Genomic DNA, 14,641 nt, shown 5'->3' on the forward strand with positions numbered 1-14,641 from the left:
TATTTGGATAATTACAGGAGTATGAATAAGGAGAGGTTACTCACCTTGTGCAGTACGTAGATTTCTTTGAGACGTGTCCCTGTGGATGCAGCACTTCAGGCATACTCACACCCCAGGCGCCTTTAATCAGAGATTTTTGGTGGTAGTGCCTATTCGGCCTGTGCATGTGCCCTATGCTTCCTCATTCCCCACTCTGAGGCTATACAGGGCTGCCCGGGCGAACCGCCCTCAGTTCCTTCTCTACCATGATGTCCCCAGAGGATTCTCCAAAACAGAGAATAAGGAGGATGGGTAGTGGAGCGCCCGTAGAGGGACACATCTCCAGTTACTGCACAGGGTGAGTAACCTCTCCCTCTTTCAGTAGGGCCCCTGTGGTGCTTACCAAGGTGATTACTGAGCAGTACCCCAGGCTGGAGAGAGGAACTTCAGAGCCAAGTCAAGACTCAAGACAACCCAGCATTTCCAACAGCAGCATCTAGAAGACTAAACCACTGAATAATGGTTGAAGAAGGTATGTATGTAAGACCAAATAGTAGCCTTACAAAATGTCCAGAATAGAGACATTCTTGTGTAATACCATAGAAGTAGATAGAGATCTTGTGGAACAGGCCAAAACTCTAGAAGGAACCTGTATATCTGACGATTTATAGCACAATATGATACAGTCAGAGATCCACCTAGAGAGTCTCTGGGTGGAAATCGTCGAACCTTTGGATCTATCTGCAATAGCCACAAACAGTCTGGGTGATTTCCTGAGTGATTTAGTTTTGTCTACATAAAAGCCTACCACCCTCCTAACGTTCAAAGTGTGCAAAACTGCCTCCTCTCTCATCTGATGCGGCTTGGGGAAAAAACAGAAGGTGGATAACCTGGTTGATGCGAAATTTATATGACATGTTGGGTAAAAATTTAGGGTGTGGGCATAATGAAACTTTATCCTTGGAAAATACTATAAAATGGAGAATCTGCCATAGAAACCCTATTTCTCCCACCCTACAAGCTGAGGTGAAAGCAACCAAAAATGCTGTCTAAAAGATAAACTGATGAGGAAAGATGTAGCCATTGGCTCAAAGGGAGGCCTCATATGGCATTTAAGTACTAAATTCAAATCCCAGAAAGGTGTGGGTTTCTTAACTTGGCGAAAAATGTTCCCCAATCCTCTAAGAACCCTTACAGTTGTAGGATGGGTAAAGAATGAGAATCCCTCAGCTACTAAATGAAAAGCTGTTATAGTCAAGTGGACCCAGATAGAGTTCATAGATAATTCCATCTTTTTAGCTGTAGGCGCTAATCAGGGACTGATTGAGAGAGAAGAATAAACCGAAGGAACACCTCACTGGACACCACAGGCTGAATCTTTTCCACTTGCGGAGATAAGTGTACTTTGTAGACTCTTTCCCAATGTTCAATTATGCCTGTTTACTTTCTTGGAGCAAGTTGATTCTAGTCCCATGAACCATCAAGGAGCCAAGCTCTGAGGTGAAGTATCTTCAGGTTGGGATGAAAAGTACAGCCGGTGCCGTGGGAAAGAAGATGAGGAATGGATGGGAGGCTGATCACCTGACAGTCACCTAGGTGAATCAGGTAAGGATACCATCTCTGTCTTGGACATGTTGGGACTATTAAAATAGAATCACAGAATCACAGAATATCAGGGTGGGAAGGGACCTCAGGAGGTTCTAGTCCCGCCCCCTGCTCAGAGCGTATAATTCTGGCTCTGTTGGGTTTGATCCTGCTGATCACTTTCAGAATAAACGGTGCTGGGGGAAAAGCATACAGAAGGTTTCCTGTCCATGGAAGGAGGAAGGCACCTCCCAAAGAGAGAGTACCCAAGTTCCCCCTTGAAAACATTTTTTTGCATTTCTTGTTGGACACCATGGCAAAGAGGTCTATTTCTGGGGGGGGGGGACAGACACCCAAGTCTGAAAAATTTGACTGAGAATTTGAGGATCCAACTCGCATTTGTAGGTCTGGGAGAAATGCCTACCAAGGTCATCTGCTAAGCTGGTCTGTATCCCCAGAAGGTAAGTTGCCAAAATAAGGATGGAAATGGCTATGCATCATTTCCAGAACTTTACCACTTTGGCACAAAGGGAAGGGGACCTGGCTCCTCCATATCTGTTGATATAGAACATGCCAACTATGTTGTCTGTCAGAATCTTTATAGACTTGTTCCTGATTACAGGCAGGAAGCAGATACAGGCATTCCTGACTGCCCTCAGTTTAAGGAGGTTGGCGTGTAGTCACGTCTCTTGGGCAGACCATTTGCTCTGGGTGGTGAGAGTTCCCAAATGTGTCCCCAACCCATGAGGGATGCATCCATTGTTACGCTGACAGAATTCCCATGCAGACATTGTCTGGGTCCCTTCAGAAATGGAGAGAGTCTTGTACCTGATGAGGGACCAACACTAATTTGCTCACACTGTGTTTGTTCAGAGTATAAACAGTACTGAACCACCTCTGGAAGCTGGCATATGGCATCACAAAGGTGCAGGCTGCCATGGGTCTGAGTAATTGAAGACAACTTCTTATTGATGTCTGTAGACTGACTTGAATCTTTGAGATGAGATTTTCTAATGTCAAGAATTTGTTGGAGGGAAGATAAGCCCTGTCTGAAATAGTGCCCAAGGAGACTCCCATGAACTCTATTCTTTCTACTGGGCTCAAAATGGATTTCTCAATGTTGAGCTGCAACCCTAGCTCATGGAATAGGGTCTCATCATCTTTATGGTGTCAAAGACCTCATTGTAAGACTAGCTCTTGAGTAGCCAGTTGCCAAAGTATGGAAAAACAATAATTTCCCGATGTCAGAGATAAGCTGTGACCACCTCCAGCACCACTGAGAATGCTTTTGGGGCAGACAAAAGGCTGAATGGGAGTACTCAATACTAAAAGTCATCCTGGCCTACTGAAAAGTACAGGAATCATTTGTGAGATAGGTTAATTGCAATATGAAAATAGGCATCCTATTATGATCGAGGGTCATAAACCATTTTCCTGGTTCTAATGACAGAATTACAGCTGTGCCAGATACCATCCTGAATTTTTGAGACCTAACAAAGTTGTTTGAGACTCTTAGGGCTACTCTACACTAGCAATGCTAAAGCGCTGCTGCGACCGCGTTTTAATGTGGCTTGTGTAGTCACTACAGAGCGCTGGGAGAGAGGTCTCCCAGCACTCTAAAAAACCCACCTCCACGAGGGGTGTAGCTGTCTATACTGTCTATACTGATGCTTTCCAGCACTGAAACTTGCTGCGCTCAGGGGGCGTTTTTTTACACCCCTGAGCGAGAAAGTTGCAGTGCTGTAAAGTGCCAGTGTAGACAAGCCCTTAGATCAGGGGTCTCAAACTCAAATGACCACAAGGGCCACATGAGGACTAGTGCATTGGCGCAAGGGCCGCGTTACTGACATCTCCCCACCAGTCACCCTCGGCCCTGCCCCCACTCAACCCCTTTCATGAGGCCCCGCCCCTGCCCCGCCTCTTCCCACCCCTTCCCTGCCCCCATTCCAACCCCTTCCCTGAAATCCCCACCCCAACTCCACCCCCTCCTCCACCACCTGCAGGAGGGGTGTAGGGTGTGGCGGGGGCTCAGGGCAGGGAGTTGGGGTGTGGGGTGCAGGAGGGGTGAGGGGTGCAGCAGGGGGTCAGGGTGCAGGGTGCGGCAGGGAGCTCAGTGCAGGGGGTCAGGGTGCAGGAGGGGTGTGGCAGGGGGCTCAGGGCAGGGGGTCAGGGTGCGGCAGGGGCTCAGGGCAGGGGGTCGGGATGCAGAAGGGGTGCGGGGTGCAGCAGGGGGCTCAGGGCAGGGGGTTCGGCTGCAAGAAGGGTTCGGGGGGCGGGCTCTGGCCCGGTGCGCACCGGGGCAGGGCAGGCTCCCTGCCTGCCCCCACGCCACTCCGGGAAGCAGCCAGAACCTGGGGGAGGGGGGGCACAGGGGTCTATGCGTTGCTGTTGCTTCCAGGCACCGTCCCCAGGAGCTCCCATAGGCCAATGGGAGCTGCTGGGGGCGGTGCCTGGAGAAAGAGCAACACACAGACCCCTGTGCACCCCATTCCCCCAGGTCCCAGCCACTTCCTGGAGCGGTGTGGGGGCAGGGCAAGCAGGCAGAGAACCTGCCCTGTCCCCGGTGCGCGTCGGGCTGGAGCCTCTCTAGGTAAACGTTCGGGGGTGGGGACCGCGGGGAGCTGGCGGGCAGCAGGAAATAGCCCCGCGGGCCGCGTGTTTGAGACCCCTGCCTTAGATCTAAAATGAGTCTCTGCCCCTCTGTTCTTTTTCAGGAAGTGGTTAGAAAGTGGTTAAAATAAAACCCCTTCCCTCTGAGCTGAACAGGAACTGGTTCTACAGCACCCATTTGTAGAAGTGAGTCAACTTCTTGCTTTAACAGGGGCTCATGAGAGGGCTCCCGACAGAGGGACAGGGAAGGGGACTGGGTATAGGGGAGGGAGGTAAAATGGATCGCGTACCTAATCTTATAACCTCCAGCACCCATTTGTCCAATGGGAGTCTCTCCTATGCAGAAAGAAAGTGGAGAGATGGTTTCCAAAAGGTGAAAGACGGGTAAAATGGTATACATGCATCTCAGTGTTGTGGGATAGTTTCAGGACCTTGACCAGGCCATTAAAAGTAGTGCTTAAGTGACGATGATGGTTCAGCAGCAGGCATATAGGGAGCAAGTGGCTCCTTTCTCTGGAATCTCAATTTTTTCTTATGCAGTTCATACAGTCTCTGGGATCCTGAGAATGAAGCATGCTGGGATCTTTCAGCCATCTGGGATCTACTAAATCTTCGTTTGTTTGTAGATCTGTAAATCCCGAGAGATCTCAGCATGGCTCTGGAATCCTTAAAAGTATGCAGCAAATCATCAGAGAACTCAGAAAACAGTTTGAGACCACTGAAGGGAAGGTCCTCAACAGTGTTTAGGACCTCCCTTGAGATTCCAGACATATGGAGCCAGGATGCCCTCTTCATGATTACTGCAGTAGAGATGGATTGAGCGGCAGCGTCGAATGTATCCAACGAGACGTAGCAATGTTCTAGCTAACAGATGACATGAGTCAATAATAGCCTGAAACTGGTCATGCTGATCACCCAGCAAATGCTCAATAAAAGTGATGAATTTGGCATAATTTGAGTGATAGTATTTAGCCATAAAAACTTAAGAGTTGATGATCCTAAATTGAAGAGTCATGGATGAGTAGGTCTTTCTGCCAAATAGATCGAGGCATTTTTGGTCCTTATCATATGGTGTGGCCTTTGCATAATGTTGTCTGGCACATTTGTTCACTGCTGCAGGGAGTTCAGAGTTGGACGGATGAACAGAAATTCAGAGTCTTTAGCTGGGACATATTATTTCTTATTGTCCCATTTACAGATCAGCAGAATTGTTGCAGCAGTCCGCCAGATGGATTTTGTAGGATCCATCAGAGCCTCATTAATAGGCAGGGCAACTCGGGTAGAGGCAGTCCACTGGGGGATGTCCAGAAGCTTATGTTTTGACTCCATGACTTCTTCCAAGGGAATATGGAGGGACTCCGCAACATGCTTCATTAACTATTGGACATGTGTGAAGTCATCAGTCACGGTCAGTGGGAGAAGCATAGCCACTTCATTGGGGAAGATGAAGAAATATTTGTTTGGGGAGTTCCCTCTTTCTCTACCCGAGCCTCCTGCTAAAAGATTTTTGTGCCTGAGGTAATGGAGGAGGCACAGCTTGAGTAGGGGAGCATGTCACTCTGCATTCCCCATGAGAGAGACGAGGGGCATGGGATAATTGCTGAGGATATGTCGCCCAAGGATCCCAATATGGCCACTGGAGAGGTCCAAAAGGCATTGGTGATGGCATCACCTGGTGCTTGAACCAGGTCGGGGGAACATGGGTCTGTCTTTGGTGCAACTCCCCCATCTTCTCAAAAGTGCCAGGATAGAAATCCCTTGTCTGAAGTGTCAGAGGAATCCTAGATCAAAATATTCGAATTGGAGGAAAATTCCTCCTCTTCAAGAAGGGGAGTTCCAGCATACTCTGAAAGTGAGAATCAAGTGGCACTGGAGAAATGTCCCACATTGGTGACTGGGCTTGTCTCGGTACCAATAATCTCTCAGTACCAACTAACAAGGGAAACTCCAGCTCCTCCGAAACAAACAGATCCAGCAAGAATCCAAACTCCTGAGGTACCGGCTGGGTTTGGAGTGCGAGGACCTGTTCTGTTGTCGGTACCGAGAGTATATGCTGCTCTGGCAAGTCCACTCCAGTCAAAGTGGACAATACCAATGAGAATGCCATGGGGGGTTCCAAGATCATATGAGAGGCATGGTGTCTTTGCGGTATCTCAGTGGTCAATTTAGATGTAGATAGTACTGAAGGAGTTGTGGGTTCCGTTCTCTTAGAGGTGGAACGATTTGATAAGGCAGTGTCCTGCTTGTGCGGCACCAAAGGTTTTAGTTACCGAGGCATGCTTGCTGCCCTTTTTCTCTGCTGAGCCCAGAACCCCAGGAACAGGATCCATACCAAGTGTCTGGAGCCACAGCCATATCCAGGGTGGGACATGAGGTCCCCTTGCTCTGCAGGGACCAAGGTCTTTTTTGCGTTTGACTTTTTCTGTGGAGAATGACTATTTTCGTTGGGTCTTCTCCATGGATTTATCTCGGTAGACCCAGATGAACATGGCACTATCTTAATTCAGCAACTGATGTCTGGGGGGCAAGCCTGGATCTGAGGCTGGTTGGAGGGAATGCTCCATCATTAGGAGTCTCACTTTTAGGTCCTGGTTTTTTCTTGCCCTGCCCTAAAAAGAAGTGCAGATGGATTACTTTTGGAGGATCTGAGACTCTCCCACGCAGCAGATACAACAGGAATGCCCGTCACTGACAAGGATGGCCTCTCGGCAAGAAATGCACCACTTGACACCTGGAGAGTCTAGCATATCCCAGGACAACAGTATGTAACAGGGGAATGTCTCCCTCCCAAAAGGGAAAAGGGATCAGGAGAAAGTCCCCCCTAAACTCCTAAATAAAAAGTAAATGAAATAACTAAAGAAAAAACAAGAAGCTAAAGAAGGGCAACTAGGCTAAGAGACTTTGAAAGTCAGGCACACTAGTGCTCCATCTCAGGCAGAGACAGTTGAGAAGAAACTGAGGGTAGCTTATCCATGCAACCATGTATAGCCTCAGCATGGGGCACAAGAAACCATAGGGTGTGTGCATGGCCGAACAGGCACCACCACCAAAAACCTCCAATTAAAGGTGCAAGGGGTGGGAGTATACCTGAAGTGGAGCACCCAACAGGACAATACTTGAAGAACTGATTATTAAAAGTGTATTTACTGAGGTATAATGTGTATGTAATTGATAAGTACATGAATATCCTACTGAATGGATGATGGTTGAACCTTAACAATTAGGTTCTTAGTAATTAATCAGGTGTAGTACACTGGACAATGCGTATTAATTAAACCAGAGGATTATTTACAACATCAGAGGTCTAACAACTTTGGGGCCCCTCTCTATTAACATGTATATAAACCATAATGCTAATAGGGAGTTCTGCATGCAGAGGAGATGGAGAAGAGTTGTCTATGTAATAGATTTGCATCAGTGGCCAAACTTCAGTGATCACCTGGTGTTTGAAATTGTCCTTTTAATTTAAATGTTTTGAATTCCAGTTTTTAAACCACATAACGTAAAGTGTGACTATAATTCCAAAATCTGAAGTTGTCACTGATTTTCCTCTGTGTGACCAAAGCATCTAACCCCCAGGGTACCCAAGTGAAGCTCTCTAAGGCAGTGCTTCTCAAGCTATCTGATGTGGGGAACCGGCAATTTTTTTTTCCAATGTGCGCGCATACTGGCAGCCGATGGCTCGCGGACCCATTTTGAGTAGCACTGCTCTAAGGAAACATCTGATGTATTTGTTTGGAGCTTGTAACAAAGCCAGCTGCACGACATCATCTATCACATCACAGATAATACTAGGCAGAGCACATACCTTGAACGACAGTACAAAGAAATCCCTCATTGTTCCTGGGCAGTTCTCGAACTGTACAGCCAAGTTCCAAGCTTATAAAATCAATAAGACAGGAGACTAGAATAAAAACCTTCAGCCTGGTATAATCTGTGCCCATAAAATCTCCAGTGACAGGCATTTCGGGCCCAGTATTAAATTTTAAACATGGGGCTTGTGACGTTGCACTCCACATGCTTTATGAATGTGAATATGATGTAACTGGATTATGCTTTATGCAAAAGGTCTCTTGTAAGGTATCATTACAAATGTTATAACCTACTTATCCTATTTGTATGAATGTATCATTCTTGTATCTGAAACTAGAAATATGAAAGAATTACCCTGAGACCCTACTGTAATTATGCAAAGTGTGGGCCATTAATGGTGGTTTAGGATCTTGATGGATCCCACTGACTCGGACATTTGGTTGTGAATGGGTTTATTTACCTGCAAGCCTTCCTGTGTAATGAAGAATGAGATCTTACAGTGACATGTCACCATGTCACATGATACTGGAATCCATCTTAAACCTGGTGCTTTTCCATTTAGAAGGAGGGGTGGGGACCCAGAGAGATTCCCGCCTTGGGCTAAAGCTATAAAAGGGGGTGGAACAGAACAAAGGGGGCTGCCAGTCATGAGAAATCCCCTAATTACCACCTGAGCTGGAACTAACAAGGACTGTACCAGGGGAAAGATTGGGCCCAGACTAGGAAGAAGTCTAGTCTGTGAAAGAGGCTTATTGGAACATCTCTAAGGGTGAGATTTTACCTGTAAACAAATTCTTAATGTATTAGCTTAGACTTGCGTGGTTTTGCTCTATTTTGCTTGGTGACTCACGTTGTTCTGTCTGTTATCACTTGAAACCACTTAAATCCTACTTTTTATACTTAATAAAATCACTTTTGTTTATTAGTGAACCCACAGTAAGTGATTAATATCTGGGGGAGCAAACAGCTGTGCATATCTCTCTATCGGTGTTATAGAGGGTGGACAATTTATTAGTTTACCCTGTATAAGCTTTATACAGAGTAAAACGGATTTATTTGGGGTTTGGATCCCATTGCGAGCTGGGTGTCTGGGTGCTGGAGATAGGTGACCTGCTGAGCAGTTTTTGGTTAAAGTCTGCAGCTTTGGGGGCATGGACCAACCCTGGGTCTGTATTGCAGCAGGCTAGCATGTCTGGGTCAACAAGGCAGGGTTCTGGAGTCCCAAGCTGGCAGGGAAAATGGGCTCAGAGGTAACTTCAGCACGTCAGGTGACAGTCCCAAGGGGGTCTCTGTGATTGAACCCGTCATAGGGCTCATTTAACAACAGCAGGAAATACTGTCAGTAGATGCTATTAATATAGATTATTCATGATTTCAAATCCGTTATTTCAATAACTAATCATTCTGCCATTAAATCCAATCACATCAAGTTGAATAAAGAAAAGACAGATTCTGATCTAAATTGCTCCAGTATGAAACTAGAATAATTCCTTTAACTTTAATAAAAGCAGTACTTGTGGCACCTTAGAGACTAACCAATTTATTTGAGCATGAGCTTTCGTGAGCTACAGCTCACTTCATCGGATGCATCATGCTCAAATAAATTGGTTAGTCTCTAAGGTGCCACAAGTACTCCTTTTCTTTTTGCGAATACAGACTAACACGGCTGTTACTCTGAAATCTTTAACTTTAATGGATTTACTACAGATTTACACAGAATCTAGCTGAAAGTATCCAATACCATCCCCAGAGCCATAAAAGGCAATCATTTCAGACTGCTCTGCATACAGTTTCTATACTGACAAGTACATTCAGAAGAGAATTAAGCATACCACTCCCATAAAGATTCATCAGTGATCTATCCCTCTTGATAGTTATGTCATTCCCATCACTGAAGAATCTGAGTATCTAACTGGCCCAATCAGCTGCTCAGATTCTACAGTGATTTGCAGATTCTGACCTGCATGTTACCCTCTTCCCTGGGTCATGCCTTCCCTAAATCAGAACTTAGGCCTTGTCTGCACTATGGGGGGAGATAGATCTAAGTTACGCAACTTCAGCTACGTGAATAACGTAGCTGAAGTCAACGTACTTAGATCTACTTGCCGCAGGGTCCACACTACGCAATGTCGAAGGGAGACGCTCTCCCGTCAACTCCCCTTGCGTGTCTTGTTCAGGTGGAGTACAGGAGTCGACGGGAGAGCGATCTGCGGTCAATTTAGTAGGTCTTCAATGGAGCCACTAAATCGACCGCCAATGCATCGATTGCCGCACGTCAATCCCCCGTTAAATGTAGACAAGCCCTAAGTTTCCATAAGAAATTTATTCTGTAAGTCAAAACTTTGTTGCAGGAAGAGTCAGAGATCACCAAGTGTTAGTTCTTCACACACTGGTTTTTATTCCCAACCCTTTGCCCTTTCCTCCCTCTGTTTACATGCTGGCAGTGCTACTCACCTATTTTTCTAAACCAGTGAGCCTCATGGGTCCTCATATCCAGTGTCATACTCCCTTCTGTGAAAGACTCAGCAAGTCTCTGATGTGCTGCAGAAACATGTCATTTGACAGATATGAAACATTTCCTGAGCAGAACAACTGCATTTCCTATGCCCAATATTAACTACAACACACAGTATGGGGCTTCAGAAATCTGAGTATTTCAGCATGTGGGGTACCACTCATAGGTTTGATCTAATATATTTAGAGAGAGCTCACAGAAAAACATTAGAATGTGCCCAAACTAGCATTTCCAGCTAGACAGGCAGGACTGTCACAAGGGACATACAAACAAAATGAGTCATGCCTCTTCACCAAGAAATTCATTGACATTGGGGCCCAACTGGGGGTCTGTGGGGTTTGGCTTAATCTGATGGGAGGAGGTTGGGGCATGCAAATTAATCCCCTCAGCCCTCTGAAATACTATTCTTAGGGTCCCACTTGAGTCCAGTGGAGGAAACTTCTTCAGTGGAGGATAGAATTAAAATTCAAAATGATCTGGACAAACTGGAGAAATGGTCTGAAAAAAACAAGATGAAATTCAACATGAACAAAGGCAAAGTACTCCACTTAGGAAGGAACAATCAATTGCACACTTACAAAATAGGAAATGACTGCCTAGGAAGGAGTACTGCAGAAAGGGATCTGGGAGTCATAGTGGATCACAAGCTAAATATGAGCCAACAGTGTAACACTGTTGCAAAAAAAAGCAAACATCATTCTGGGATGTATTAGCAGGAGTGTTGTAAGCAAGAAACAAGAAGTAATTCTTCTGCTCTATTCCACGCTGATTAGGCCTCAACTGGAGTATTGTGTCCAGTTCTGTGCGCCACATTTCAGGAAAGATGTAGACAAATTGGAGAAAGTCCAGAGAAGTGCAACAAATATTATTAAAGGTCTAGAAAACATGACCTGTGAGGGAAGATTCAAATAACTGAGCTTGTTTAGTCTGGAAAAGAGAAGACTGAGGGGAGACATGATAACAAGTTTTCCAGTACATAAAAGGTTGTTACAAGGAGGAAGGAGAAAAAATATTCTCCTTAGCCTCTGAGGATAGGACAAGAAGCAATGGGCTTAAGCTGCAGCAAGGACGATTTAGGTTGGACATTAGGAAAAACTTGCTAATTGTCAGGATGGTTAAGCACTGGAATAAATTGCCTAGGAAGGTTGTGGAATCTCCGTCATTGGAGATTTTTAAGAGCAGGTTAGACAGACACCTGTCAGGGATGGTCTAGATAATACTTAGTCCTGCCATGAATGCAGAGGACTGGACTAGATGACCTCTCGAGATCCCTTCTAGCCCTATGATTCCATTACATGAGCTCTTCACTCTCCCTGACATGGTCATGGTAACTACAGCAGCTACAGGACTAAATGTATATTTTCTCAGGGGCTTCCAAGACAGGAAGAGAGGAGAGAAAATGTCTAGTAAAAAGAGAGGTTACTTCCTGTAACTGGAAATTCTTTGAGATGTGTGATCCCTGTATTTCACACATAGGATATGCATGCACACCATGAGTGGTGGGCAGGGGAGGCTGTGCCTCCCAAACAGCCAGGCGTGGCCCCGCCCACACCCCACCCCCAGGGTCCCGCTTTGACGGTGCCGCTGAGCTCCAGAGGCTGGGGTCATGCCGCCCACCTTCCCGGTCCACCGGGGCTGGGGGGGGCTGCAGCAGCGCCGCCGTGCGCTCTCTCTCCCGGCACTCCAGGGCTGGGCGGGCTGCGGCACCACCATGCTCTGGGGCTGGGGAGGCTGCAGTGGCGCCGCTGCATGCTCTGCCTCCCAGCGCTCCAGGGCTGGGGAGGCTGCAGGCACTAGCCAGCCTGGGGCGGGGGCCGACAGCTGCAGTGGGGGGGCTCTGGGTTCCAGGGGCGCAGAAGGGGCAGGGCCTTAGGTGGAAGGGGCAGGGCCAGGGGCTAGCCTTCTCCAGCCAGCAGTTCATGCACTGCCCACGATGCACACCATGCACCCGAGCTCAGAGATTTTAACAAGCATTGTCCATTGGCCTGTACATGCACAAAAGATCACCTCGTGCTCCTGAGTGAGGGTACATGAGGCAGTGAGGGTCAATGCCCCCACTGTTCCTCTTCTTACCACGAATCCAATCCAGAGCTGAAGTAGAAGGAACAGAGGGCAGGTAGTGTAATAGATATAGACCACACATCTCAAAGAACTTTCAGTTACAGTAAGTAACCTTCATTCTATCTTCAAGTGCTGGTCCCTATGTATATTCCACACATGGGTGACTGACAAGCAGTTCTCAGATTGGACGTGTGTGCAAGGAAGCCAGAAACAAATATGTGTGCAGTACTACAGATCCCACTGCTGCATCCACAGCTAGAACACATTGCCTAGCAAACGTGTGTATGGAGCTCCAGGTGGCTGCTCTGCATATGTCCTGTATCGGGACCTGCTGCATGGATGTTGCCGTGGCAGCCTGCTCTCTCATGGAGTGGGCCATTATACCACAGGGAGGCAGGATGTATGCCAGTTTGTAGCATTCAATAATACAAACAGAACCCAATTAGAAATCTTCTGAGAGGATTTAGCTTGACCATGGGATCTCTCTGCTATCGCGACAGAGAGTCTCGGAGATTTCCTGATGGCCTCGTTTTTTTGCAGGTAAAAGGCCAATGCACATCTGATGTTGAAGGAGTGAAGTCTCTTCTCTTCAGACAAAGCAGAAAGCAGAGTTTCAGAAAAAGAACATGTAAGTGAATACACTGGTTACGGTGGAATTCATAGATGATCTTCGGTAGAAATTTAGGGTGAAGGTGAAGGGATACTTTGTTCTTATGAAATAATATAAAGGGGAGGGGGTCCACCATGAGAGCTCCCAGTTTGCTGACCCTCCTGGCATGTTGGCCACTAAAAACGCCACCTTCGTGGATAGGAGGGACATGGAACATGTTGCTAAGAGTTCAAAGGACCAGTAAGTTTTGACAGCACAAGGTTCAGATCTCATAGTGGTGTGGGTTTAATGACTGGCCATGAGGCCTTATGAGTCCCTTCATGAACTGTGTCGTAGTTACATAAGAACAGCCATACTGGGTTAGACCAACGGTCCATCTAGCCCGTATCCTGTCATCCGACAGTGGTCAATGCCAGCTGTCCCAGAGGGAATGAACAAAACAGGTAATCATCAAGTGATCCTCCCTGTCTCTCATTCCCCTGTTGGGTGAGTAAAGACAGAGCACCTCTACTGAAAGGAGGAAGGCACTAATGGGTGCTAAATGAACTCATAACGAGCTGATTGAGAGACCAGAGTTCATTAGAAACAGGAGGTAATCTAAAACAATGGGGATGCTTGGGAAGACTGGGGGAGACTGACTGTGCTGCATCAAGGTGGAGAAGCATTTCCATTTAGCCAAATAACAGGTTCAGGATTCATTGCTACGCTGGGTAAGTATAGCTTGGAGAGGGAACGAACAAGAGCCCTCTACTTCCAACACTGATCCAAACATCAGGCCATGAGGTGAAGAGAGCCTCGGTTGGGGTGTTTGACCCTGCCCCTGTCCTGCATCAGAAGTTCTGGGAAGGGGTGATTTTAATTGGAGGGTGGACTGACATTGTCAGAAGCTCTGGGAAACAAAACTGTCTGGGCCAGTAGGGTACTAGAAGAATGACATGGCCTCTTTGCAACATATCTTTCTCAGCACCTGGGGAATCAGGGGAGCGGGAGGAGAGGCATACCTGAAACCACTTTTCCATGATAAACAAGAGTATTACCTTGGGTGTCACAGCTTAATGGATCCTCTAGAACAATAACGAGGAATTGTTTTTGTTCGTTTATAATACAAAGAGGTCCGATAGAGCTAAGCCCCACTGCGTGAATATTTCTGACAGAACAATCCTGGATTTCCCCACTCGTGGTCCACCGAGAAGTGCCTGCTAAGGTTGTCTGCTAAGGAGTTGTGAACTACCAGGAGGTATGCTACCTGGATGGTGATGTTGTGCCTCATGCAACAATTCCAAAGCCCAACTGCCTCCAGACAAAATGAGAGAAATCTCGCTCCTCCTTGTTTGTGTATATAGACCACAGCGGTGATATTGCTCAACATCACTGGGATGTGGAGCAAATGAGTGGGAGGAAGGCCTTGCATGCCAGGTAGACTGCCTGCAGCTCCAGGATGTTGATATGTAATCTGGCCTCCTGCAGGT

General features: G+C 46.9%; 1 protein-coding gene across 1 annotated transcript in view; it reads right to left on the reverse strand.

The window, feature by feature from the left end:
* Positions 1-14,641, reverse strand: part of TEX11 (testis expressed 11) — a 134,484-nt gene that overhangs the window by 33,183 nt on the left and 86,660 nt on the right. The window contains exons 21-22 of the mRNA XM_027818533.3: positions 10,441-10,527; positions 7,982-8,052 (exon numbers count right to left, since the gene is read on the reverse strand). Of these exons, the coding sequence (XP_027674334.3) occupies positions 7,982-8,052; positions 10,441-10,527 (158 nt within the window). The remainder of the gene's footprint in view (positions 1-7,981; positions 8,053-10,440; positions 10,528-14,641) is intronic.

The sequence above is a fragment of the Chelonia mydas genome, chromosome 9 (assembly GCF_015237465.2).
Source record: "Chelonia mydas isolate rCheMyd1 chromosome 9, rCheMyd1.pri.v2, whole genome shotgun sequence".
NCBI lineage: Eukaryota > Metazoa > Chordata > Testudines > Cheloniidae > Chelonia > Chelonia mydas.